General features: G+C 38.3%; 1 protein-coding gene across 1 annotated transcript in view; it reads right to left on the bottom strand.

Moving 5' to 3' along the window:
• The window catches only part of FSHR (follicle stimulating hormone receptor), a 187,760-nt gene that overhangs the window by 59,925 nt on the left and 102,949 nt on the right, over positions 1 to 24,886 (bottom strand). The window contains exon 3 of the mRNA XM_040453628.1: positions 1,553 to 1,627. Coding sequence (XP_040309562.1) covers positions 1,553 to 1,627 — 75 coding nt within the window. The remainder of the gene's footprint in view (positions 1 to 1,552; positions 1,628 to 24,886) is intronic.

The raw sequence follows: 24,886 nt of genomic DNA, 5'->3' as shown, positions 1-24,886 counted from the left end.
TGCAGGGAAGAGATGAAAGAGCTGTTCCATTAGCTCTACTGCCTGTTGAACTGCAGAAAGGGATGCCTGCTTAACCCTGCCCAGAGGGCTGATTGCTCTTTGGTTCATTTCTTTGACATTTCCTGTGGGTTCTGAGACCCTGGTGAAACTCTCTTTTTCCAACTAGGGTAAGGAGAGACCAAGCAGAGAAGAAAAGAAGGAACAGGAGGGCAATGGGGGAAAGTGAGGAAAGGCATCAGTTTCAGAGGCTTAACAGCAATGAGGAAGAATGCAGGTGGGAGGCAGAGTGGGTGGAAGGAAGGAAAAGGGAGAGGGTAGTCTGCCAGTATGGACAGACTAAGTATCCTTTCTAAATGTGTGTGTGTGTGTGTGTGTGTGTATGAATTATATGGATGTATAAATGTATATATATGTATATATGCTTGGCAAATGATAAGAAATTTTTTAAAAATATAAGAGTTGGTATTTATGTGTAAGTCCTTATCCTGCTGTGGATTTGGCTGGGTGACTTTAGATAAGCCTTGCAACTTTCATTCTTGTCTGTAATATTAGGAAAGTGGTTCATTCACTTTCTTAACTATGTTGCATGGGATATTTGTGAGGTGTTAATAAATGCCCCACAGAAGAAACCTTACCAGTGATACTGGTTGAAAAACCCTTAATAAAATGCCTCCCTGGATATTCCAAGTGTATATTCACACATGATAGGTTCTGAGTTTTCCTATAGTGAGTGAGCCTAACATTTGCCCAATGTTTCCTAATATAACTTGACCATAAAGTCGTTTACCTTTTTAAAAAACACTTTGTACTTTGGAAAATTTAGGACCAGATAGTGTCTAGTCTTTTCTGGCTTTGACATTTTATGATTCTGTGAATTAATTTATGGTGGTTATAGGCTGGTATGAAACAGAAATATATCTGTATGAATATTGACAGGTGTGTAAAACCAGAATGTTAAAAACAAAGTAAATTTGGTTGTAATAAAGGTACCAAGTATCATTATGACATATTTACTCTATGTCAGTTGATGTTGGATCTAATTTATATTTATCACCTTTGTTCATCACAGTGATCCTGTGGCATGCACTTTTACTCTCATTTTACAGTTAAGGAAAACTAAGTGTTAGAATGCTTTTGTTTCTTGGTAGGTTTCATGGTAAGTGTATGGCATAGACTAGTATTCAAGTGAGGACTGCCTATCTTTACATCATGTGGGATTTAGTTTGGACTTTGACCCTGGAATAATTTTAAAAGAAACGATGAGATAGAGACCGCTTCAGTCACAGCACAAGGTTATTGGGTCTACTATTGGAAAAAAAAAAAAAAAAAAAACCTCTTGGAGGGAGACAGCAGGACAAGATTATTTTCTTGGTTGGTACTTGGATCACCAGGCAGAGAGACACAGAATGGTGCCCTTTGGGCTGTCTTTGACATCTTAAAATGAAATTCTAGGGATCAGAGGATAGAGCAGAGTTAGGACCTTCCAGGGATATACACAAAATTTACAGCTATTGCCAATGGTGATGAGCAAACCCCACAGGACCTTGCTTACATTTCATGTAATTTGGACAAGTTGAAGAACACATTTGCCTCTATTACTTCCAAGACATCATTCTGTGAGATCTCTCTGCAAAAAAAAAAAATAATACATATGATATAAAAATATATGATTTGAATTTTTTTACAAATGAAATGTAAGTCAGCATAGAGCCTCTTGTCTGCAATGATTCATGAGACACACACAACCCTATTCCTGTCCTCAAAGAAGCCAGGTGTAATAATCAGACAAATCTAAAATAAGGAGATGCTAATATTTGGAGAACAATGAGAGAATAAGCCCAAGGTGATGGCTCAGTTAGTTTAGAGGTTATTCAGTCTGTGGATGTAGCAACTGAGGTCCAGAAAGGGAAAGAAAATTGATTAAAGATATTTAGGGAATATATAGGATGAGAACAAACTCTGAGTTCCTTAGACCTTACAGGGGTCAGCAAGCGTTTTCTACAGGGCTAGATAGTAAATATTTTTTTGGCTTTATGAGTCATTTAATCTCTGTCACAACTACTCAATTGATAGTGCAATGCAAAAGTAGCCATAGATAATAAGTAAATGAATGAGCATGACTGTCTCCCAATAAAACTTTATTTATAAAAATAGATTGTGGGCTGGCTTTGGCACCATGGGGCTATAGATCTTGCTCTAGACCATGGAGTCAAGTTCTTCTCTGTGCTAATCTAACATTGGGAGATGAGAGCCTCAATTCAGTCTCAAAGGAGCGTGGCTTTAAATCCCTCTCTTCTCCATATCATTACCCAAGTAAGGGTCGTTACTCCAAGGTCTTTTGTTACCTAAAATATCCAGAGAAGATCTTTCAGGTCTCAGGTTTTTTTTTTTTTTTCTTGGTGGAGTAATTTGAGGGCAGTAGAGAGTGAAGTCCACTATGCCAAAGCCCAGAGCTTGAGAAGATAGAAGGTGGCTTAATCACTTAATGTTTATAAAGTGGTTCACAGATGAAACGTGCTATTATTAGGCCTTCAGAGGAAGGCTCATGCAGTTTTAATGCAGCAGCTGAGAGTGTCTCAGGAAATCTCATAGGCAGCATGCATTCAAATTGGCTGAGGCAGAAGCACTGTCTGCTGGCCCAAGATTTAGCTGAAGAGCTCTAGAAAGGCTCTTGATCAGGCAAAACCTGGAAGACCGAGCAGGGAGAAAGTCTTACAGGACAGGTGTGATTGTGAACAGTAGCCATCTCAGTGAGGGGAGCTGGTGACATCTGGAGCTTGTCAACTCAGTGGTGGTGGGTCACGTTTCACAAGCCCCTGTGAGTAAGGAGACATTTTGTGGGAGAAAAATAGCCTTCTTATTCTATGATAGCATCTTTGATGATTCACTTGGTAAACTTAAGTATTCACAATTTTTACAGTTGAACATAGATAAAGGTGGTGTGTGTGTGTGTGTGTGTGTGTGTGTGTGTGTGTGTGTAATAGAACATGTTGGCTATTGGCGGTTTATTTTGCTCCTCTGTCCTGCAAGTGGAAGGAGTGCTGGGAGGTACAGGAATGAAGAGGAGTAGGAAAGGGGTGGTAAACCTGGAAAAAGATGTTAATTTGAACATTTAAGGGAGTTGAGTGAAAGAGTTGCACAGGGAAAGGGTAAGTCATGGAGGAAGAACTAGATAAATCCAAATGGGGCCATATCTTCCAAAAATGATTTGCAGGTTCACTTACTGCTTCCAGTAGATTTGGTTGACCACACATAATAATATCTCAGCCTGATATTGCCTAGAAGGTAGATATTTCTCCTTGTCTGAATTCATGTGCTGAGAGTTCCCTTATTTGGATTTTCTCCCTCCCTTCCATCTGTCCGTCCCTCAAAGAGAACTAAAAACTGTTAGAATGAACAAACCAAAGAGCATTTCTAAATTATTTCAGAAGGTAGTTCATATTTTATAGCCTTCACTTCAAAGACAGGAGAGGGTGTGGGTTGGAGAGGGGCAGGGAGAGCCTTTGGCTGGATGAGGGTTGGGGGAAGGTGAACAGTATGCAGCAGTGGAAAAATACATCACTGAGAAATTCAGGGATCTTGTTCCAGTCCAGCCTAGTTCTGTCTCTAGTTATTTTTATTATAATTTATTCGGTATCTTTATCAGCTACTCTATATACATTCTCTCTAATCCTTTTGACACACCTGTAAAGTACATTGACCTCCATGTTAATAAACAGCCCCACTAATATGCAGGTATGCTAGGCTACCTCTGACTGATTGCAGGGCTACAACACTTTTTTTTTTTTAGGGTTTATTTACTGACTGAGAGAGAGAACAGAGGAGGGGCAGAGACAGAGAGAGAGAGAGAGAGAATCCCAAGCAGGCCCCAGGTTGTGAGCACAGAGCCTGACATGGGGCTTGATCTCAGCATGGTGAGATCATGGCCTGAGCCAAAACCAAGAGTGGACTGCTTAACCAACTGAGCCACCCTGGAACACTTTGTTTTATACATTTTGCCTCCTAGGCCACTCTAAGCCCAGGATTTCCATTCCTGTGTATTTACTCTAGGTAAATAAAAATGTATGCCTTCCCAAAGGTATTTTATACATTTTATTTGTAATAGCCCCAAACTGGGAACAATCCAATGGATGAACTATGGAATATCCATGTGATGAAATACTGCTCACTAATAAAATGGAACAAACTGTGGCTACAACATGGTTGAATCTTTAAACAATTATGCTGAATAAAAGAATGCATACTGTAAATTCTATTTGTATGAGGCTCTAAAACAGGCAAAACTAATCTATAGTGGCAGGAATTGGAGTAATTGTCACCTGGGGCCTGGGAAGGAGATTGCTGACAGGGTAGAGGCAAGGGGAAACTTCCTGGGAAGTTTTGGAAATGTCCTATTCAAGATTGGGGAAGTAGTAACATGAGTGTATATACTTATCTAACTTGTTAAACTTTAAAATAGGTGCATCTATTTTATTGTGTATAAAAATACATTAATAAAGTTATTTGAAAAATGACTTCCATGCAAAGGAAGGGGAGTAAACTGTTTGTTTTTGAGAACTCTGAATTAAATCAACTAATAGAAGAGTCTTGTCCTGTTTGCCCAGAAGGTGGTGTTCAAATCCTAGTTCTTCCCTGGTGATTCTAAGTAAGGATCTTTTCCGTCTTGGCCGTCCCGGCCTCCTATCTGTAAAAGGAAGAGTTGGACTATATCAGAGTTTCTCAACTCTGGCCACATGGTAGAATCTTTTGGTGGACCAGAGTCTGAGTCCACCCTAGAAAGCTGGATTTATTTAATCTGGGGTGGGACTATGGCATTGTGTGTGTGTGTGTGTGTGTGTGTGTGTGTGTCTGGTTTTTTCTTTTTCTTTTCCTTTTAATTCTCCAAGCAATGGTGATTCTCTTATGCATGAAAGATGGAGAATTGCTGGACTAGATGATCATTAAGGTCTCCTTTAGATCTGTGAATTTTGTCTTAGTCTGCTTCAGGAGCAAGTAGGACCAATTTTCCCTTGGCTACTGAGACAATAAATTAGACAAGTAAGGTTCTTGGAGCACGAGATAATGAGAGATAATGAGGCAAAAAAGTAGCAAGATAAACCAGAGATAGAACATGGAAGCAGGAATAAAACAGAGAAGGCAGCAGGTAGTTTTTCATAAGTAAGAAAATTTAAAGAAAAACTCACAACATTTCAGATGTTAAATGTGTAGCAAGAGCTGCTGTGGAAAATATATAATGAACATTTATTTACTATTGATAATTGACAGTATTTTTTATTATGCATAGCCTCCCTTCATTTTTAATGTACCTATGTAAAGTAGATTGAAAACAGCCAATGCTATCTCCAATGAGGTTTAACAAAACTTGCCTGGCTTGGCTAAGATAATACACAATTGTGAGGATCATTAAACTTGTCTTTGAAGGGAGGATGTGGAATCTTTACATCCAAAGAACTTATATAATTAAGAAACAATTCTTTGTCTCAGTAGATGCAGTTAAGAATTTTCTTTGCAATTGTGACAAATCATTGCAGTTGGCACAGTGCCAGATACGGCATTTTCTTAGGGGCAACAGGTAAAGGTTTTGTGAAGACAGGGGAGCTCTAAGAATGTGATAGATTAGCTGTTCTCAAAGTGTGGTCTGGTGGTCTGTATGGTCAAAACTATTTTCATAATAATTCTAAAATAAAAATTTTTCCACTTTCACTCTTTGAGGACACAGTGGAGTCCAGGGGTTACCCAATGTGTATTATGGCAACCACTATAATGCAGCAGCAGATATGAGACTCCATCTGTCTTCTGTTAAGCCAGATGTTAAAAATGTTTGCAAATATGTAAGACCATGGTACTCTACTCACTAATATTTGTTTGAAAAGATGGTTGTTTTGTATAACAACGATTATTTATGTTAACATGTAGGAATTTATTATTGTTTTAGAATGGACTGTCAAATAAAACGTTTCCCAGTTTTAACTTCTAGTATGGTAAATATTGGTAGCTATAACCCACATAAACAAAATCTGTTTGCTGTCTTTAAAAACTGTTAAGAGTTTAAAGAGATTCTGGGATCAAAAAGTTTAGGATATGTTCAGTGCAGACATTGAATGCAGGCCTTTTTGGGTGAGAGATCCTGAGACCCTGTGGAAAGCTTACTTCCTGAGATGAGGCTCCACTCATCTTCTAGGATAGTGCATCTCAGTTGTTCATGCACATAAGAATTATCTGGGGATCTTGTGCAAATGCTTCTCCATGGAAAGACCTTGAGTGGGGCCTGAGCCTCTAATTTCTAATACCTCCAGTATTAGGGGGTGGTTCTGGTTTTGACTGCTAGACTCTTGAGAAGAATGGTAGTAACACTCCAGCAGACCTTTCTCCACATCACACAAGTGGTTGGATGTGAAAAGCTTGATAGAGGAGTTCAATTAAATCAGCTCAAGAAGAATGAGTCACTTGATTTTCAAAACCCTGTATCTCCTTTGGAAAGCCTCCTTTTTCTCTCTCACTGAAGTTTTCCTACCTTCTAGTTCTCACAAGACTTCTTTGATTTCTCAGTTAAAGGAAATGTATTGTTTTGTCATTGCTTTTTTTTTTTTTTTTTTGGTCGGGAGGTGTGGTCATTGTCTAATTCCCTGACTTGGCTTTGAATTTCTGATCCTATCTTATTCATCTGTCTCTAGCATCTAGTGGCAAGTTTGCATGTAATAGGGACTCAATAAATGTTAAAAGGATGGATGGGTAGATGGAGGAAAAATAGTCTTCAAGGTCCGGAAATGGGCATCTGCAAAACTGTGAAGGAGATGACAATTGTCTTAAGTATTCTTTCACCCCTTTTCTGTAGGCAGCGTGACCAAACTGGGTAAATGGCAACCAAGGCTAGCTGGTCTGTGAGTTAGGCTTTTGTCCCAGGGATTTTTACATTTAATACACATCATTTAAGGGACACATACATGTATTTAGTCTGCTGTACTAATAGCTTCTGGTTGTCTTTAGCTCCAGCTAAAGGTATTTCCCAGCTCCTTCAGCAGAGCTCCAAGATGAAGTCCTTGAGTCAACAAACACCCATAGAGGAGAAAACATGGGAGATGACTAGTATGACTCTATGAGGGTTGGAGAGGATGACTTTTAAGGTCTCTTCTGTGAGTGAAATTCCATGTTTCCTTAAAGGAAGGGGAGATGTGCTTGCATGAGATACTGGGGGTTTTCAGGGCATTCTCTCGGGAGTGAATTTCTGAGCCACAAATTCTACTCCAGTATTACATTCTTCTGGTCAATGGAGTGGTTTTTATATGCAGGTACACTTGATGGAGGGGGTGGGGTGGGGTATTCAGTAGGAAGGACTTTAGGGACTGAATGAGCATGTAGAATTCAGCTAGGTCTAGCATAAAATTTCAAACTATTGTAGACAGGTATTAATTTGTCCACCATTTCACCTGATACTCATTTGCCAAATTCTGGGACTGTCTGATTCAGAGCAGAGTTGCTCTGGTTTTACAGGATAAGGAAGAACTAAAAACGGTCACCAAAAGTTATAAGTCTCACTAGAATGTCAATGGCATCTATTACATTCTGGTTATATCCCATAACAATAAACCAGATACCAATAGAGCCTCCTTTGCTGTTTTTTTTCCTCTCCCCAATATAGGAGATATTTTCCAGTTGGATCTTCCTCATCTTTTCCCTCCTCTCCTGACTTTTCACAGAGCATTTTCCTCTAATATATCCAAAGTACCCCTCCTTAACTAAGCACATTAGGGAACTCAATTGCACTAAAGTATTTTTAATATTCACCAAATCAAATTTCTTCTGTTTTTAATAACCTCAGACTAAATTCAGTTGACAGTTTTCTTTCCCTGAGTCCTTGTGGTCTAGGATTCATACATATATACTCTGTTAATAGCCCTCACATACTGTGTTGGGTTTGCACTGGTTTGTCTCCTTCACTAGGCAAAGAGGACAATGACACTGCCTTTTATTAGTATTCCTGCTCCCAACCAAATGTTTGCTGAATGAATGAATTACCTTTTAAAGATTATAAAAGATTTTCTACCTTGGCTCTTGTGCAATAAAGCTGTGTTCTTGAAAACTTGGAGTAAACAGTATTTACAAATCAAATTGTGTATTAGCACAGGAAGGAAGCTTCTTGTTTAGCAAAACCTTGGAGTGAATATTTAAAGGAGTTAAGAATGAATTCAACAAATGTTCAACAGATTTTGATTAAGCAGCTTTTGTGTTTAAGGGACTGGGCTAGGTGCTGGGGATCTAAAAGATGAATAAAGTGGGTCCTGATTTAGAAATCATCTGTAAGTAAGTCTAGTATTCTAGGCTTTCTTTTAACTGAGTGCTATCTTTATTTGATGGGTTATATCTGTGTTGGTGGAAAAAAGAAAATGGATTGTTGGCATGTTGTATTTGAATATAGCTGCAGATGTATGAATAATATACTTTTATATATAGTACATACATTATACTTATATATGAAGTAAATATATATGGTTATACATAATAAAACATGCACACACATATACATATATATGTGTGTGTGTGTGTAAAAAAATATATTTTTTTACATACACACATTATGTTTTCTGTATTTATATCCTATGTCTACTCATCTACTCTCTATAGTCTTCTGGAACTGTGCTATATAATTAAAAAAAGTACAGAACAGGACAGGTGAAAATTCTAATGAAAATACATCTCAGAAAATTTCATAATGCTCTCCAAACACACAATTAAAGCTCTCATTTAGAATTCCCTGAAGATCAGATCCAGAGACTACCATAGAGACCTGAGTTTGAATCCTGCCTCTATTTCTTACTAGTTGTATAACTACGGACAAGTTAAGGAGTCTCACTGAGCTTCAGGTCCCTTGTTTGTAAAATGGGAATAATAACTACCACACAGGACTGTTAAAGAGACTAATCAGATGGTATGTGTGAAAGCACAATGTTCATTACATGGTCAACTCCAGATATCACCATGCCTGCCAGACAGCCGGCTTGACAGCCTGCCTTCTTGGGGGAGTTTAGACCTGAATTCCTCTGAAGGTGGGAAATAATAAGCTAGCCAGCCACTGTGCTGGAGAAAATGATGCTAGCAAATGTCCTAGGAACAGTTCCCTTAACCCCATTTAAAGATTAGATTCTTAAACCAGGCAATATGTAGCATTACCCTAAACGCCACCCTGAGTTTTTTCCACAGTGAGACCCACCATCCTGGTCTATTGGCCATCAGAGGAGAATAGACAGTGCACAAAGGCATCCCAATAAGGATGCCTCTGTCACTGAAGTCATAACCTGAAAATCCTATTGTTCCCTTTGGGAGAGGATCAATATTGAATGTGACTTGCAGTCAATGTGTGGTAAGGCCATTGCCAAAGGGTTCCTCTCCCCTTCCTTTCCTGAAATTTTGCATCTGCTTTTTTCTCCTGGGCAAGGTGAGTCTTTGCTAAAGATTCTCTAAGGATGTCCCCAAAATGAGACAAATAAAAAGAACCCTCTCCGTGACTTTATCTGAGACAATTGAATTCAGCTCACTTTCAAATACATCAGCAGCAAAGTAATGTATCCATTTTTAGTTTTGTCTTAATTTAAAATGTTGAGTAATTATATTTTGGAGTAATGTATTTCCCTCACTTAGCAGATGAGGAAAGGGACTAAAATCACAGGCATAATAGCTAACATTTATTATGCACTTATTTGCCAATTTTTCTGTGCTTCACATTTATTAAATTGCTTATTCATCCCAACAAGAGGAAGAAGAAGCATACAGAGGTTCAGTAATTTCCCCACTACCACGGAGCCAGTAAATAAAGTTGACCTTGGATATGCTCATGGGGCCTCAAAAGGATGGCAGAAATCAGGTAGGCCATATTTACAGTGAGTTGGAAAACTATTTCCACTTCAGAGAATTCTGTTGTTTTAAAATCCAGGAGAGTAGAAATCCTTTTGGGAATGATATGCCTATAAAACAACTAAATACTACTCCATTCCTCCATGCTACATTGTAAGGCAATATATAAACGTGGAGATTCACCTTTCACAGATAAAGTCTCGAGAAGTGAATCATATAAGTACTTTTTTAGTACATTCTCTCTGTGTAAGTGTAGACCATGTAAGACAGTAAAAAAAAAAAAAAAAAAAAAAAAAAAAAACAACAAAAAAAAAAAAACCAAACAGCATCTCTGTCTCCCGAGAATTAATAATTTAGTTGGAGAGAATCAACATGCATGAGACGTTGGGAGTGCAAAGTCAATAGAAGTGGAGCAAAGTGTGGGAAGGAAGCCCAAAATTAGAGCAATGAAGAGCAGAGTACAGAGTAGGGATTCAATACATTTTATTCTTTGTCCTCGTATACCATATTTTCTCTCATGCCCTGTCAGTGTCAGCATCTCTGAAGCTCTGTCTTGGTATTCCTCAAGGTTTTCCTGTTATAACCTCTCTGTCGATACTTCACAGGTTATTGGGATATGTTTCTCTCTTAGACCAAAGTTCATGTCTGCAACTACCAAAGCCATATTCTACTACATGTTCAGTATACACTTCTAGACTAGACATCTAGTCTAGAACAGGTTTATTATTTTCTTCCCTCAACTGTCTTCTCCTCCCCAATTAATAATGCCAGCCAATACCTGTATCTGTCATCCCTATTGGTTCACTAGACCAACCCAAGCTTTAAATATTGGGGTTACCTTTAACTCTTCTTCAACATTTAACAGATCCTAAGTCCTCTCATTTACTTTTTTCAGTGTTTCTTGCAAATGTTGTTTCATTTCCCACCATCATTATTGTAATTATGATTCTTTGCAATTTCAGGTATACCAGTAATTATTAATAGTCATGTGTTGACTAAGGAGTGGTTTGATGTGGGTTATGAGTCCTCTTTTTGCAAACAATTAAGTGTCCCAGTGGCTTAAAAATTTTGGAGTAAATCCAAGGTTATGTATATAATGTTCAAGAAAATAAAAATGGAATGGCTTATGGAGACAAAGGTGGAGTAAAAAGTGATGCCCTAGGAGTTTATCTCTGCATGAATACAGGAGGATAGCTAGTACTTTTGCTTGGGAGCCATGAAGACTGTTGTTTGGGAAAGCCATTAGTATTGAGAAGATGATAAAAAAAGAATGGAGGAGAAAGAGCAAGAGGGAAAGGGAAAGAGATTTCTAGAGGTAGAATGATATTAGAGCTAGAAGTTACAAAAAGTAGACAACTCTTTTATTCCTCTGTGTATGCCTCTCAGAAATTGTTCAAATGGGAATTTAATTAAGTTCTAAGTGATAGAAGACTAGGGATTGTGAAGGTATAAGGAAGTGGAGACTGTGTGTAGAGAAGAAAGGGAAGGGATCACTTGGGTCACTTGGCTTAGCTGTAGTCCTTCAGCTTCAGCAGAGGCCAAAGAAAGGGAGATGGGAAGGTAGGTGATACTTCTGACACACAAGCCATGATAAATTATCTGTAGGTTTGGGGCATGTGTAAGTTTGAGCTGTGTAACTCAAGGCTGCAGCAATAATAATGATGGTGAAATAATTAACCTTTATTACACACTTGTGTAGCAGGCATAGTGTTAAATGCTCTACATGGGTATTCTTACTAATGACCTTTTTCGAAGGCTATGCTGACTTGTATTTATCTTAGTTCATGTACACATATGAGAGGCAGTGTGGACCTGGGAGCCAGACAGGACTGAGTTAAAAATATACCTTTATCATTGCCAGTTATGTGACCTTAGACAAGTCAACTAACCCCCATGAAACTTACTTAATCCAGTGGATATCATTATATCTACCTTTGGGGTTTTTAATGAGAATTATGGATATAACACATGGCATGGAAGAGATTTCTAGCTGTCTACCAAAATCTGTTTTTCTTTTCTTATTTTTGGGTACATAGCTAGACTACATTTTCTGGCCATTTTGCTGTTTAGGTGTAGCCTTGTGAGGAGCAGTTTCCTTCCATGGGAATGTGAGCAGAAGTGATTTGTGCACCCTTAGGCCTGGCCCATAGACCCTCATGTGTGTTCCTCTATGTTCTGACTTCTTTCCATCTGACTTGGCTGGAGATGCCCACGGAAACCTTGGAAGCCATAATTAAAAATGGATGAGCTGCTGTTGTCCTGGCATCCTAAGTAAAGTGCTGAGGAACACTACCCGGGACTACTAGGGAGAAATAAAGAACCTTGTTCTTAAAGTCCCTGACACTTTGGAATTTGTTGTTGCCATCTATTCACTCTAATGCCTAAGACTCTAGAACCCTGCATGGTATCTAGTGTTTGCCCAACAAATGCTCTTTCCATCAGGTCAAGTAGGAGTTGTGCATCTACCACCTAGTGAAAATGGGTATATACAGTAAGTGTTTAAATTTTTGTTGGCTGTTGAATTAGGAGTCATGTAGGAGTGTTGGTTGGCCACCCTGGAAAAAAATCCCCCTCAAAACTAAGTCTCTGATCTAATTTACCAGAGACCTCTCTTCAACTTAATGATACAGTATTTACTGCCTGTGATGGAGTTGCTTGGCCTCTCACTGTGCGAGCAGGTGGCTGCTCCTTCCTTATGGTCCCTTGGCTTTTTATTTTATTTTTCAATTATGTCATGAAAGAAAACATACAGAAAAGTAGGAAGAAGAACTTCTTAAAAAATGGGGACTACTAAATCCTTTAGCACACAGACCCTCAGAGGGTGTTCAGATTAAGAAATTTGAGCCTCCAACTCTCAAGACTCCAGCAATGTGGAGCTGCATGAGGCAAGGTCTCTTGAGTGGGTAAGATAAAGTCCTTCATCACTTTGGAAAATCACTGGAGTTCTTTGAGATCCATTTTCTTCAGTAAGATATTGCTAAGGCCCTCTGTACCTCAGTACATTTCATACTCAATTCTTTGTAGTTGGTTGGGCTATTGAAGATCTCATGAATAATGTATGTTCATACAGGAGGAAAAAATGCATAGTGTTATGCAAAGGTTATGCTGCTTACCATTATTTTTATTACTTCACTGGAGTCAGGAGACCTAGGTTCTAATCTTGACTTTGCCACTAATTAACCACTCTGCTTGAGTCAAATCAGTTACCTTCTCTGGGCCTTTGTTCCTCATCTATAAAACAATACTGTTGATCCAGATGATCTCGTGGGTAACTTCTAGCCCTAGATTTCAGTGATTTTAATTATTTCTGTGATTCTGTTATTAAAAGGCAGCCAGCCACATCGTCAGCAGTCCTCCATGACAGCCAACTTCCATTTCTAACAAGCTGGGTGAAGGGCTCCATCCTTCTTAGGGCACTGCACCTGTTTCCTAGAAGCGGCTCTCTGGGAAGTCCCTATGAGGGAGCAGCAGCAGGGTAGCCAGCAAGGGCCATTCTTCCTGAAAGCTGGACAAGGGGAGAAGGTAACCTTAGTCTGAGCCATTATTTTGTACATAGTTCTTGTTTTATTATCAGCTTAAATAGGGCTCCATTGATCTCCCTGTAAGCAAGTGTTGAAATCTTCCTTGTCACATATCCAGAGCCTCTTTATCAAGAGAAACACCAAATGTATGTGTGTGTGTGTGTGTGTGTGTGTGTGAGAGAGAGAGAGAGACAATTATTGCAGGCTTTTCCATTCACTTTTGTCACCCCACAGCATCCCCAAAAACTTCCTTAATAATTATCTCTGGGGATCTATTATGCCTTTTTCGCTACCCTTCCCATACCTATAACGTAATTTGCCCTTCCCTAAATGGCTTTCATCCTCCTTCCAGTCTCTGTTTTCACTCTGTAATTCATAATTACTCTCCCTTTTATGCCCCACTATTTTCCACCTCATTAACTCTTATTCTTGGCATAAAAGTGCCTCCTTTATGGGCTGCAGTGAAGGAACAAGAAGGAACTCACATTTAGCCTCTTTTGGATTTGAGAAAGTTTTCCTTGTTTTCCTCTTTGAAATACATGAGAGTAGCACCCTCATAAGCATTCTACATGGAAAACTGTGCCTTTTGCCACATTTTCAGAATTTCTTTGAATTCAGAAATTCAGGGGCCCATTTTTGGCCAACTACATATTTCATTAATTTTATGTAAATTTCTGAGCAGATTTCCCCATCCCACATCAAATGGTAGTCAAAAGCCCTACACTACAGCTGACTTTGCCACACGTTGGTTCTAAAAGTGTCCCAATTTTTTACAGCAAAGAGACCTGTATGGTCAGGAGAAAGGAAGTCCTGAAAAAGAGACTCCTATTTTATGAGACTTTGCCACTGCCTGGAGAAGAATGCCATCATTTTAGGAAGTGAGGAGGAGAGTGGACTGTCTTTCAACATGAGTTTGATTCAGCCAGTTCAGGCCATGCAAGATGTTGGGAATCATCAGACTAGTTTAGTATATATTAATTTACTATATTTTCTATGCTTTGGAAACCTTTATTAAACTTTTTAAAAAATCTTTATTATTTTTAAGAGAGAGACAGAGTGTGAGCAGGGGAGGAGCAGAGAGAAAGGGAGACACAGAATCCGAAGCAGGCTCCAGGCCCTGAGCGGTCAGCACAGAGCCCAATGTGGGTTCGAACTCACGAACTATGAGATTATGACCTGAGCCGAAGTCGGATGCTCAACCGACTGAGCCACCCAGGTGCCCCTGGAAACCTTTGTTTAAACAAAGCTTGAAGAGTGCAAAGCAAATAAGGGTGGAATTATTCCTGTTGAGGTCTAGGGCATTGGCTGTAGAACAGAATAAAAGAATCCAGATTTACTTCCTCCCTTTAGCAGCTTCTGGGGACTCTTCTGTACTCTTATTCATGTGTATATTTGTGAAATACACATTTGCCTTCTAATACAATTTCAGGTAACAAAGATCTTGTTAGGAAAAAATCTTTTAGAGAATGTGTGTTGTTTTGTAATATCCCTGAAAAGAGAATTTCAGAGGATCAGCAAAGGAAGGAAGACAGGCACTTGAGTAGTTATCTTCTAGATTTACTAGATTTTCATGTCCTACATATGCATCCTCCTTTTTTCTCAAACACATAGTGTAACAAAGGAATGGGAAGCTGTATTTACATGGGTAATTAATAACTGAGCTGGTCTAGGTTAAGATGTTCTTTATGATAATAGGAGTGCATTTTCATTCATCCACTTAAAGTTTTTGCTGGGGCTATAGAAATTGAGTCAAGGTTAACTGACTTCCAGGAAAGGGCATATCTATGTTAGGAACCAGGACCAGGCAGCAGAGTTAGTACTATAGACCCATACAAGTACTCAGACTCATATAAGCTGTGTGAAGCTGGCAAGGTTACTTAAATTCTGAGCTTCAGTTTCCTCATATCTAAAATGAGGACAATAGTATTTACCTTGAAAGACTTTGTGAGGACTAATTACTAAACAATTACATGTTAAATATCTAAAGCTTAGGAAGTGTTACATAGTATTATCATTATTTTGTATTACAGTAGTATTTATTATCATTACTCTATTAGACTAGAGTCTAGTCTAGTGACTATAAATCCCTTGGGGTCAAGGACTTTGTTATATTCATAGTTTGTCACCTCTGCACCCAGCAGGCACTCCACAAATGTGTGCTGATTCGACAGATGACATCTTTAGGACTTGAAATCCTTTGCTTACATTGATTAAAGTAAACTTTACCTTCACAACTAAGTAGTAGAGTGGGAAGGAAATGTGTCAGTTTTAAGGCCACCCTTTACAGTTTTCCCCAAGGAAGACTTCTCTAATCCTTTGGAATTAAGACATTGCCTTCCTCTGAGCTTTCCTTGAACACTCCTTGTGTCTTTATCAGAGTATTTTATCATTGTTGGACTTGTATTTACACTGGCTGTGCTTCTGTCTATAGGATTCTGAGGGCTGAATCTGTGGCCACTGTCATACTGTAAATACTACTGAACCTACTACATCACATACAGGGGGCTTTCAATTCTATTGAGCTGGAGGGGACAGGTGTTAACAATGCTTAAGTGTTTTTGGCACCAAATCTCAAAATTTGTCTGCAGGCCTCATCTTCAGATATATTCAAGAGAATACAATTTCTGCCGTCAAGGAGCTTTTAATCTAATGGAAATTGTAATATTGTTTTCATTGCAACAGATTCCAGGGTTTCATGTTGAACGAGTGATCATTGGTTGATTAAATTAGTGAAAGAAGCAAAAGCTGTTATCTTGTTTAGGAGGAAAGAATGAGAAAGTACAGAAAGGTTAGGTGATTTACCTAAGGCCACACACCAAGTCAGAGAAGTAGAACCTGGGGCTGCCAAATCCCATCTGATGTCCTTTCAAGCACACAATGCAACATCCTTGTGTTAAGGACCTCAAATATCTCAATCCTAATTTTTAGCTATGAATAGCCACCTCCTTCCTGCTTGTCCATGATACAGTTTTTCCCTTTTTTTCCCCCAAAATATAAGTATTTGGAGGAAAAAAAACATTCTGACCAAATGTGCTTTTGGTAGAAATTCTAGGACCAACTTATTACATCAAATCCTGATTTAGATTTCAGAATTCATTTGAATATATTAGTTGCACAATTTGTGTATTTTTCTCTGTCACCTACCAAAAGCAATTTCCCCCTTTTAGGATCATTGTGTTTTTAAATATAAGATGTAAGAGACAAGAATTACATAGCAACTTGCTTTCCAATTAGACTGCAGTTGCTGACAATCTATCTGATCAGACAAGGTCAGTGACAGAATAAGCTCCATAGTATTTAAAGAGAGCTGGGGGGGGGGCAGGGACAATGAGGAAATGAGAAAACCATTGGAAAAATCTTTCCCTAGAATGGAACGTGAGTCCTTTATTGCTTGCTGCTTGTATAATCTGAAGAGATGTCTTACAGTAGCAACAGTTTATAAACTGCCAACAAGAAAACTGGGGAACTGAGGCAATGAGATGTTCAATTGTGGTTATTTTTTCTTTCTTATAGTTCCCAAAGCTTTAGAAAACTAAAGACTAAAAATCACCAACTTGAGAGGTTGAAGCTGAATAGGGGGAGTTAATGAAGAGGCAAATACAGGGGACTCTTTTCAACTCAAATAGGGAATTGAGGATATATGAAAGGAGGTGGAATGGTCCAAAACCAGGTTTGCCTGGTGGGGTCATGAAAGTGGACCTTGACTCCAGACATCATAGGAAGTACAGCTGGCCTTAAATCCTGCATCATGTGGGCCCATTTCAGTGACTGTCTCTCTCCCCCTCTCCTTGTATTAGTCTCTGCTTTAAGAAGAAACAGTCATTCATACCAAAGTGTCTGTCTCTGACAACTGATGACAGTCTGATTGGAGGAAGAGCATTAGGGTGCCTGGGTGGCTCAGTTAGTAAAGCTTCTGACTTTGGTTCAGGTCATGATCTTGCAGTTCATGAGTTTGAGCCCTGTGTCGGGCTCTGTGCTAACAGTTCAGAGCCTGGAACCTGCTTTGGATTCTGTGTCTTCCCTTCTCTCTGTCCCTCTTCCAGTCACACTCTGTTTCTCTCTCTGTGTCTCAAAATAAATAAACATTAAAAAAAAAAAGGTGTGAGAGGGCATTGCATTTTATCAGGGAGCAAAGATGTAGCCAAAGAGTCATGATGAATACTGGGGACAATGGATCACATAGATGAAATAATTTTGGAGCTTTCTGACCTTTATGGAGCCCCTTAAGTGACATATGTGACCTACCATGGTTTCATAGAAGGGTGGTTAAAAATGAGCTCCAGGTCCTCACCCCACTCAAGGAAAAAATGAAATGAGGTCATTGTTCTAGTGGCCAAATTTTAGATGCAGCTCAGACACAGGCAACATCATGGAAAGCAAACACAAAATCCTATTCTCTGGGAGCATTTGGGTTGAGGAGATGAGACCCAAAGCTTAAATGTTTAATACCCAGGAGAGAGCTTGGACTAACTCTCTGCCTGAAACTCCCTTTCTCCCTGCTCTACCCCTTCCCCAACTATTCTCTGCCTGAAGACTGAGTGGGAAGAAGCCAGTTCTAACAGAGAAAATGAGAGCAGGGGCTCCTGAGAACTGGTAAGATGAGGCCTTGGGTTGTCAGAGTATTTAAGTATTTCCTGATGTCAACAAGACCTTGAGTAGTTGAGGAAAGCTGACCTGCTAAACCAATTCCCAAAAGGGCTCAAAAGTCTCCTTGGCCCTCAAGACATTGTTAGAGCAAAACAGTGTCTGTGGGATGAACAGCTAGCACCTAGTTTTAGGTTCCTACTTTCTTACCAGTGATGTGACCTGGCACAGACTCTTCATAAATCTTATGTGTGAAGTGAATAAACAATTCTCTCATCTACTTCATATCATCAAAATCAAAATTGAATGTTGTCGGTGAAAGCATTTGTTAAACAGTAAAGCATTAAACACATAAACCTGCTTTTGGAATTATTAGAATGATTGTTATCACAGCTTTTATTATTGTGATTTTTCTTTGAGGATACCTCTACTCCCTGCCCCATTCTATACTCCTTTTCCTCCTCTCTATTATGCTTTTTATCCATAGTTTTTGAGATGAAACTCAACCAATTTTATGAATTGACACCCAAGCAATAACTATACATACAGCATTACTCTCCCCCAGGGAAATAGATAGAAGGTGACATTTAACATATAACATGGTACTGGGAGGTAGAATTGCAGCCTGAAGAATGAATGTGAGAAGCTGTATTAATTTAATATTCTATTTTTTGGGAATGACCCCGTCTAGTGCCCCTCACCTAAAACTGCAGATGGGATACTTCTTTTGCTTATACAGGTAGCTATTCACTGTCATATTCGACATGCTTTTAATGTCTTTAAGCATTAATGCTGGTCTTTATAGGCTTATATTTTATACAAAAAATTGCTTTTATAGAATATGGGGTGGCTATATTAAAAGTAAACTGTATTCTTATAGGCTGCTGGAAAGACAAATCACAGGATTGTAGGAGAAAGGAGTGGACAGAAATGCCAGCAATGTCCTAAGGAGGTTCATATATGCAACTAACTTCTGTTGGCATAGTTTTATTTGATTTCATTAGCCTTTCATTTTCAAAGCATCTTTACCAGTGACCAAGGGACCAAGGACAAGAAACACTTTGTATCCATTAATATCATGCTCTCAAGGTGCAAAGCTGTGGGGTGTAACTCCTTGGCAGTACCACCAGAAAAACACCTTAGATCACAGTGGACTTCACAGTGATGCTTATGTTGGCTTTAACCACCCCTTTACTCCACCTATCCCAAGTGGCATTTAAGACTGTGAATCTACCCAGATTCCTAGTTCTCTGTCAAAACTTACGGATGTATGAGTTTATTGTATTACAGAATTGGGGAACTACAGAGTTTCCCAGTGAGAGGAGAGACCTATAAAATCATTTATTTTGACTTTCTTGGGAATTGAAGACCACAAGACTGTTGTGTAGCTTCTCAAGACCTACACGGGTGCTGGTGATTTATATTTCCAGGTGTCAGCTTTGCATTTTAATAAAGGTTTGCAATCTTTAAACCATGAATAAGATGAGAATTTCAAGCACTCTGGTAGGCCAGTAAGAGAGATCTTTGAGCATATAGGGCTTTGGTTATTTCTTAGATCACAAGATGTAGAACTTGATACATTCTGTTTGAGGTGAACATCACCAGTGAATTCAAGCATGTAGCTTCAGTTTTAAGAGTTGAGCAACACTTCTCTCTCTCTCCCATTCTTTCTTTCTATCACCCCCAGTCAGTATGCAGAGAGGTAGTCGAAATTATATATACTCAGTTGCAAAGGTAAATATGTTACCATATACTTTAGATTCTTTGCTGTGGACATTAACCAGCATCTTTAGCCATGATCATTTATATTAAATGGATATTCAGCAAGGTTAGTTACTGTTCATATTTCCCACCAGAACCATGTCTAGAAATTGTTGTGAAACAGTGGCTGATATTTTGCTGCTCAAGAAACTGATTTCCTTCCTCTTTAGGAGTGTGAAATTTATTATTACCAAGGAAGAATTTATTGTCCTTGATCTGTTTCATCATCTCTACTCATCCTTTCTGTTGATTATTTGTATATTTAGTTTCCACCCTATACTTAAACATATTGAAGCTTTGAATATTCCCTGGAGATTTACTCTAAAAGGCTTGGATAGATTATCTTCCTAAGGATTCTTGCTGCCAGCCATCAGTTCAACATTATTTTACTTTGATACCTCAGCTTCTCAAAAGCTGGTTAAACACTTGAACTCTATATTCTATTATAGTTGTGGGAGTCTAAAATACGATTCTTGCTAATGGTTGTCCCAAAACACAAAGGCCTCATAAATATAACCTGCTTGGAGCTAGTGGAATGGAAAGCTGAAATGGGCTTGGAACTGGAGAATGATAGAATCAATTTGAAAGTCAGATTTAGAAGGAGAGCAACCAGATACTCCTCTGTCCAACCTTTGAATCAACCTTGAATCAACTTTGAATCAACTTCTCTCAAATAGTACCTTTCTGTTAACCAGTAAAGTAGTTTAGTACTATGTGATAGATAGGGAAAAGGGTCAGGAGTCAGAAGAATTATGTTTAACTTTTCTACAAACTAGCTGTTGGCCAATTGGCTACTAACTTAAATGAGGTCTGAGTGTTCTCATGATTTACGTGAAGATGTTAACACTTACTTATCATTTTTATAGGATGATGTGAGGATCAGCTTAGCAACATGTGTTGAATGGATAAATGAGCCGTAGGTAGAAAAGTACCTCGAAAAGTTAAGTATATATATATTTTAAAAGGCAAAGTGTATAACTAAGACAGTCATAATGTTACCTGGCTTTGGTGTTGCTATGGTGGTATGAATCACCCAGGTTTTTTGTTTTTGTTTTTTACTAGACTGGGTTACCACTCTTAGATTCATTATCCCAATCCCATCTTCTCATCCTATAGTTTTAAGATACTTATATGTTCTTTGTTTAAAATTCTTAGCTATTCTTACCCGTGAATGACAGGATTTAGCTTGTTTCTGGTGCTGAATGCATTCTTCGATGTTTAGATATTGCTTATATGGGAGCAGCCCCAGTTTGGCAAGGCATCAGGTAATCTAAATTAAGTCTTCCATTAAGATGTTTGGTTACCTCCCTCTGACATCATCTCCTCTTCAAAGGTGAGCCAGAAGAGGGTGATAGACTATTACAAAAAATGGAAGAGTTATGTTGGGAAATCTGGCTACAGTAGAAGTCTGGGATGAGAGCTTCTTTACCTTCAACCACATGGAAATGTGAAATAAAATAGGTCAAACATTTATGAAAGAGCCAATTTAGAAATAGTGAATGACCTCCAGCCTAGTCAAAATTGTGAAAGTGCACTGGAGCCAAAAGATCAAAGAAAAGTTCTAACAACTTAATGGCTGGGTCTTGGATCTTCAAAACCCACTTGGAAAGATGAGTCCAAATTGCAGATTTGTTTTTGAGAGGAGCTAGCACTGAATTACCTGCATAAAGTCAAGAGTCAGGAAGAGTGCACATTAGTGAAATGGGGACTCTAAAATTCTACTTTGTCACAAAGGAAATCATCAAAGAAGCAGCCTAAGCCCTGGGTGGAAATAGTCATCTGCAAGTATTTAACACCAGGCCAGTAACACATGATTATGTGGATGAGAATACATACCATCCACTCGATACAGTGATCTGAAGCCAAAAAATTAACAGAAGATCATAACAAAACTGGAGAAAATGAAAACAGTCAACAGCAGCAAATGAGAAGCTGTATGTTAGGATATTTTATATCTAGAGCATGGGGCTGCAATTGAACGTTCCTCATCCCTCCTAAGATGGGCTGAGGATAAATGTTATATAAATCTTACAAGGAAATAACACACTAGAGAGAATATATTTATACCTCAATGACTGTGGATTAAAATAAGACTACAAGATATTTAAAAATAAATATATTTGAACTGTTCAAAGATAAAGGTCTAGAAGTCATAAAACAGGAAAGTGTGAGAAAGGACAGATTTTTAAAAACTAATGACAAATACTGATAAAAGAATATGTAGTCAAGGACATTAAAGTTGAATAATGGACTAGATATATTGAAAAATAAAGTGAATGAATTGGAAAATAAATGAGGTAATCACTCTTAATATAGCTCATAGACAAAAAGATGGAAACAGGAATAATAAGTGAAGAGACCTAGAAGATGGTACAAGAAGTCCCAACATAGATCTAATAGGATATCCAGCAGGAGGGAAGAAAGAATAAAGAAGAGAGTAGAGATGATAATAAAAGCTTTTCTGGAATTGAGGAAATGTCACCTTAGTTTGAGGAAACCACTAAGCCACAAGCATAAAAAAATTAAAAAAAAAAATCCATACCAAAAGTGAAACTGTAGGCAAAGGATATCTTAAAACTTACCAGAGAGGAAAGACAGACTACCAAAAGTTAGACTGACAGCAGAATTCACAGAAGCAACAATACACAATAGAAGACAATAGAGTTATTTGCTGAGTGGAAATTCTGATCACTCCAGGCTTATAAATTCATCTAGACTGTAAAGAGTTCAGGAAGGGGCATGGAAGACTTTTTCAGAATAAAGAGTGAAGAGAACTTATCACTCCTAAATGTAAAGAACAATGAAACAATTTTCATCAACAAGAAGAAAATGGAACCCAGAAGATACAGAGTTTACAAGCAAAATCCTTGGCAAAATGATAGTAATAAAAATAATACTAATTGAGAAGTATTTTTTTAAAAAAAACTAAAGTTCTGGACAAAAATGACATGGAAAATTTCAAGAGAGAGATGAGAATTAAAGACATTTGCAGGTTCTTGTGTTCAGGTAGAGCAACATGATGCTGATTAGTCTGAGGGTTTGATACATGTTTTTAAAATGATAAAATAATAATAAAATAATATGAGTAGAACATATAACTTCCAGAACAGTAGAGAGGGGGGAAAAAGGGAGACTAAAGAAGTTGTATGGTGACATTTCAAACACTAACAGGAAAGGTTTTATTATTTTCCCTGTGCATATGGGTGTGTGTGCTAGATGCGGAGTATCTTATGATAGCTCACAAATCTATTTTCATGAAGCCTTGTATGTATCCTAGCTATAAATGAAAGCAAAGTTTCAATATACATATAGACCCAGAATGACAAATCTTCTAGGTTATTCTTCTGTAGCAAGTACATTTGTACATATTGCTACAGTCGACAGATTACTTGTCTCTGAGAAACCTGGCTGCAGCAGGTACAGGTGCTTCTAGGGAACATTTTACATCGTTATTTTCTGGTCCGTTTTTGAAGGAGCCCAAGAGCTGCCTTTTTTGGGTTGCCAGGTTTGTAATCCAGAGACCTGACATCTTTTATACTGACTTTCTTCTAATGGTAGTCTAGTCAATGTCCGTTGATAAAAACAGCATATCACAGAACCCCTTTCAAAGAGGCCTCCACCTAGAGCACTTTTCATACTCAGCCTTCATGGGGGTGGGCACAGAACAGTGCAGAAAGGAAAATGATATTCTACTCTCTCATCTTCTTTCCAAAACAATTAACAAAATTGTACCTTCCTTCTGTAAGTGCCTCTTCAGTTTTTTTTCCTTCTGCATTCTGCTTCACATTCAAACTAGAGGTGCAGTGTTCTTTGCAGTTTTCTACTTTTTCCCAAACCAGTAGCTGATCCTTTATACTTAACAGTAGTTGTGGGTGAGTTCTGGTCTTTTTGAATTAGGGATTATTGCCCTTGTCTTTAACACTTCAGCAGCCATCAGTATCCTCTAAAACATTTTATCAGCATACGGTTAGTGGAAAAAAAAAGTATGTTACAAAAGATCATGTGTAATATAATCTCATTTTAATTTTTTAAAAAAAGTGTGTCGGAGAAAAAATTATGGAAGGCTATCCACCAAAATGTTATCAGTGTATATGTCATTGTAGAATTATGTAAAATCATTGTTCTTTTTAACTTTCTACATTGTTGAATTTTTTTTCCTATAGCAAACATGCATTGCTTTTATAATCATAAAAATCAATATTAATTATTAAAAACAAAAACTAAACCATTTCCATCAGGGATAGCATTCCTGGTTGCCCAGCTTGGGTATCTATAAGTTGCCCAAAGAAGGCAGACAGTATGCAAGTACATTATACCTTTGAAACAATATATGCTGTGGTTTGGGGAGCCACTTGCCAACTTTGTCTTTCCTCTTCAGTTGCAGTTAGGTTTATTTAGGAATTAGCCTACAGAAGTGTTACAAAGGTGGCCATAGAGATACTATAACATGGTAAAACCAACATGGAGGTTGAGTATTATGACTGCTGTACCCCAGATCAGGGCAGTAAGTCTTAGAAGAGGATTCCTGATCCCCCTATCCTGCTATAATTTTTCTCCCCTGCCATAACTCAGAACTTATCTTACTCTTGGTAAGTTACTTGAGTTTTTAAAAGGTTTTATTTAAATTCTAGTTAGTTAGCATACAGTATAATATTAGTTTCAGGTATGCAGTATAGTGATTCTATAATTCCATACATCACCCAGTGTTCATCACAACAAGTGTACTCCTTAATTGCCATTGCCTAGTTAAATGATTTTTAAAAAGTCTATTGTCCATTGTCTATCTCTGCTCCAAGAATATGAATGCCATGAAGACAAGGATCTCATCTATTTGGTCAATGTTTTCTTTCTAGTGTCCAGCACACTGTAGGTGCTCAGTAAATACATGCTGAAGGAGGGAGTACACACTAAATGGTTACATAGAAATGGAGAGGGGTACCTGGGTGGCTCAGTTGGTTAAGCGTCCAACTTCAGCTCAGGTCATGATGTTGTGGTTCATGAGTTCAAGCCCTGCATCGGGCTCTGTGTTGACAGCGCAGAGCCTGGAGCCTGCTTCTGATTCTGTGTCTCCCTCTCTCTCTGCCCTTCCCTTGCTCATGCTCTGTCTCTCTCTGCTTCTCAAAAATAAACATAGTAAAAAAAAAAAAAAAAAAAAAAAAAAAAAAAAAAAA

Source organism: Herpailurus yagouaroundi, unplaced genomic scaffold, assembly GCF_014898765.1.
Source record: "Herpailurus yagouaroundi ecotype Mexico unplaced genomic scaffold, PumYag 210, whole genome shotgun sequence".
Classification (NCBI taxonomy): domain Eukaryota; kingdom Metazoa; phylum Chordata; class Mammalia; order Carnivora; family Felidae; genus Herpailurus; species Herpailurus yagouaroundi.
The sequence above is the reverse complement of the archived record's forward strand: the minus strand, read 5'-3'. Positions and strand labels throughout refer to the sequence as shown.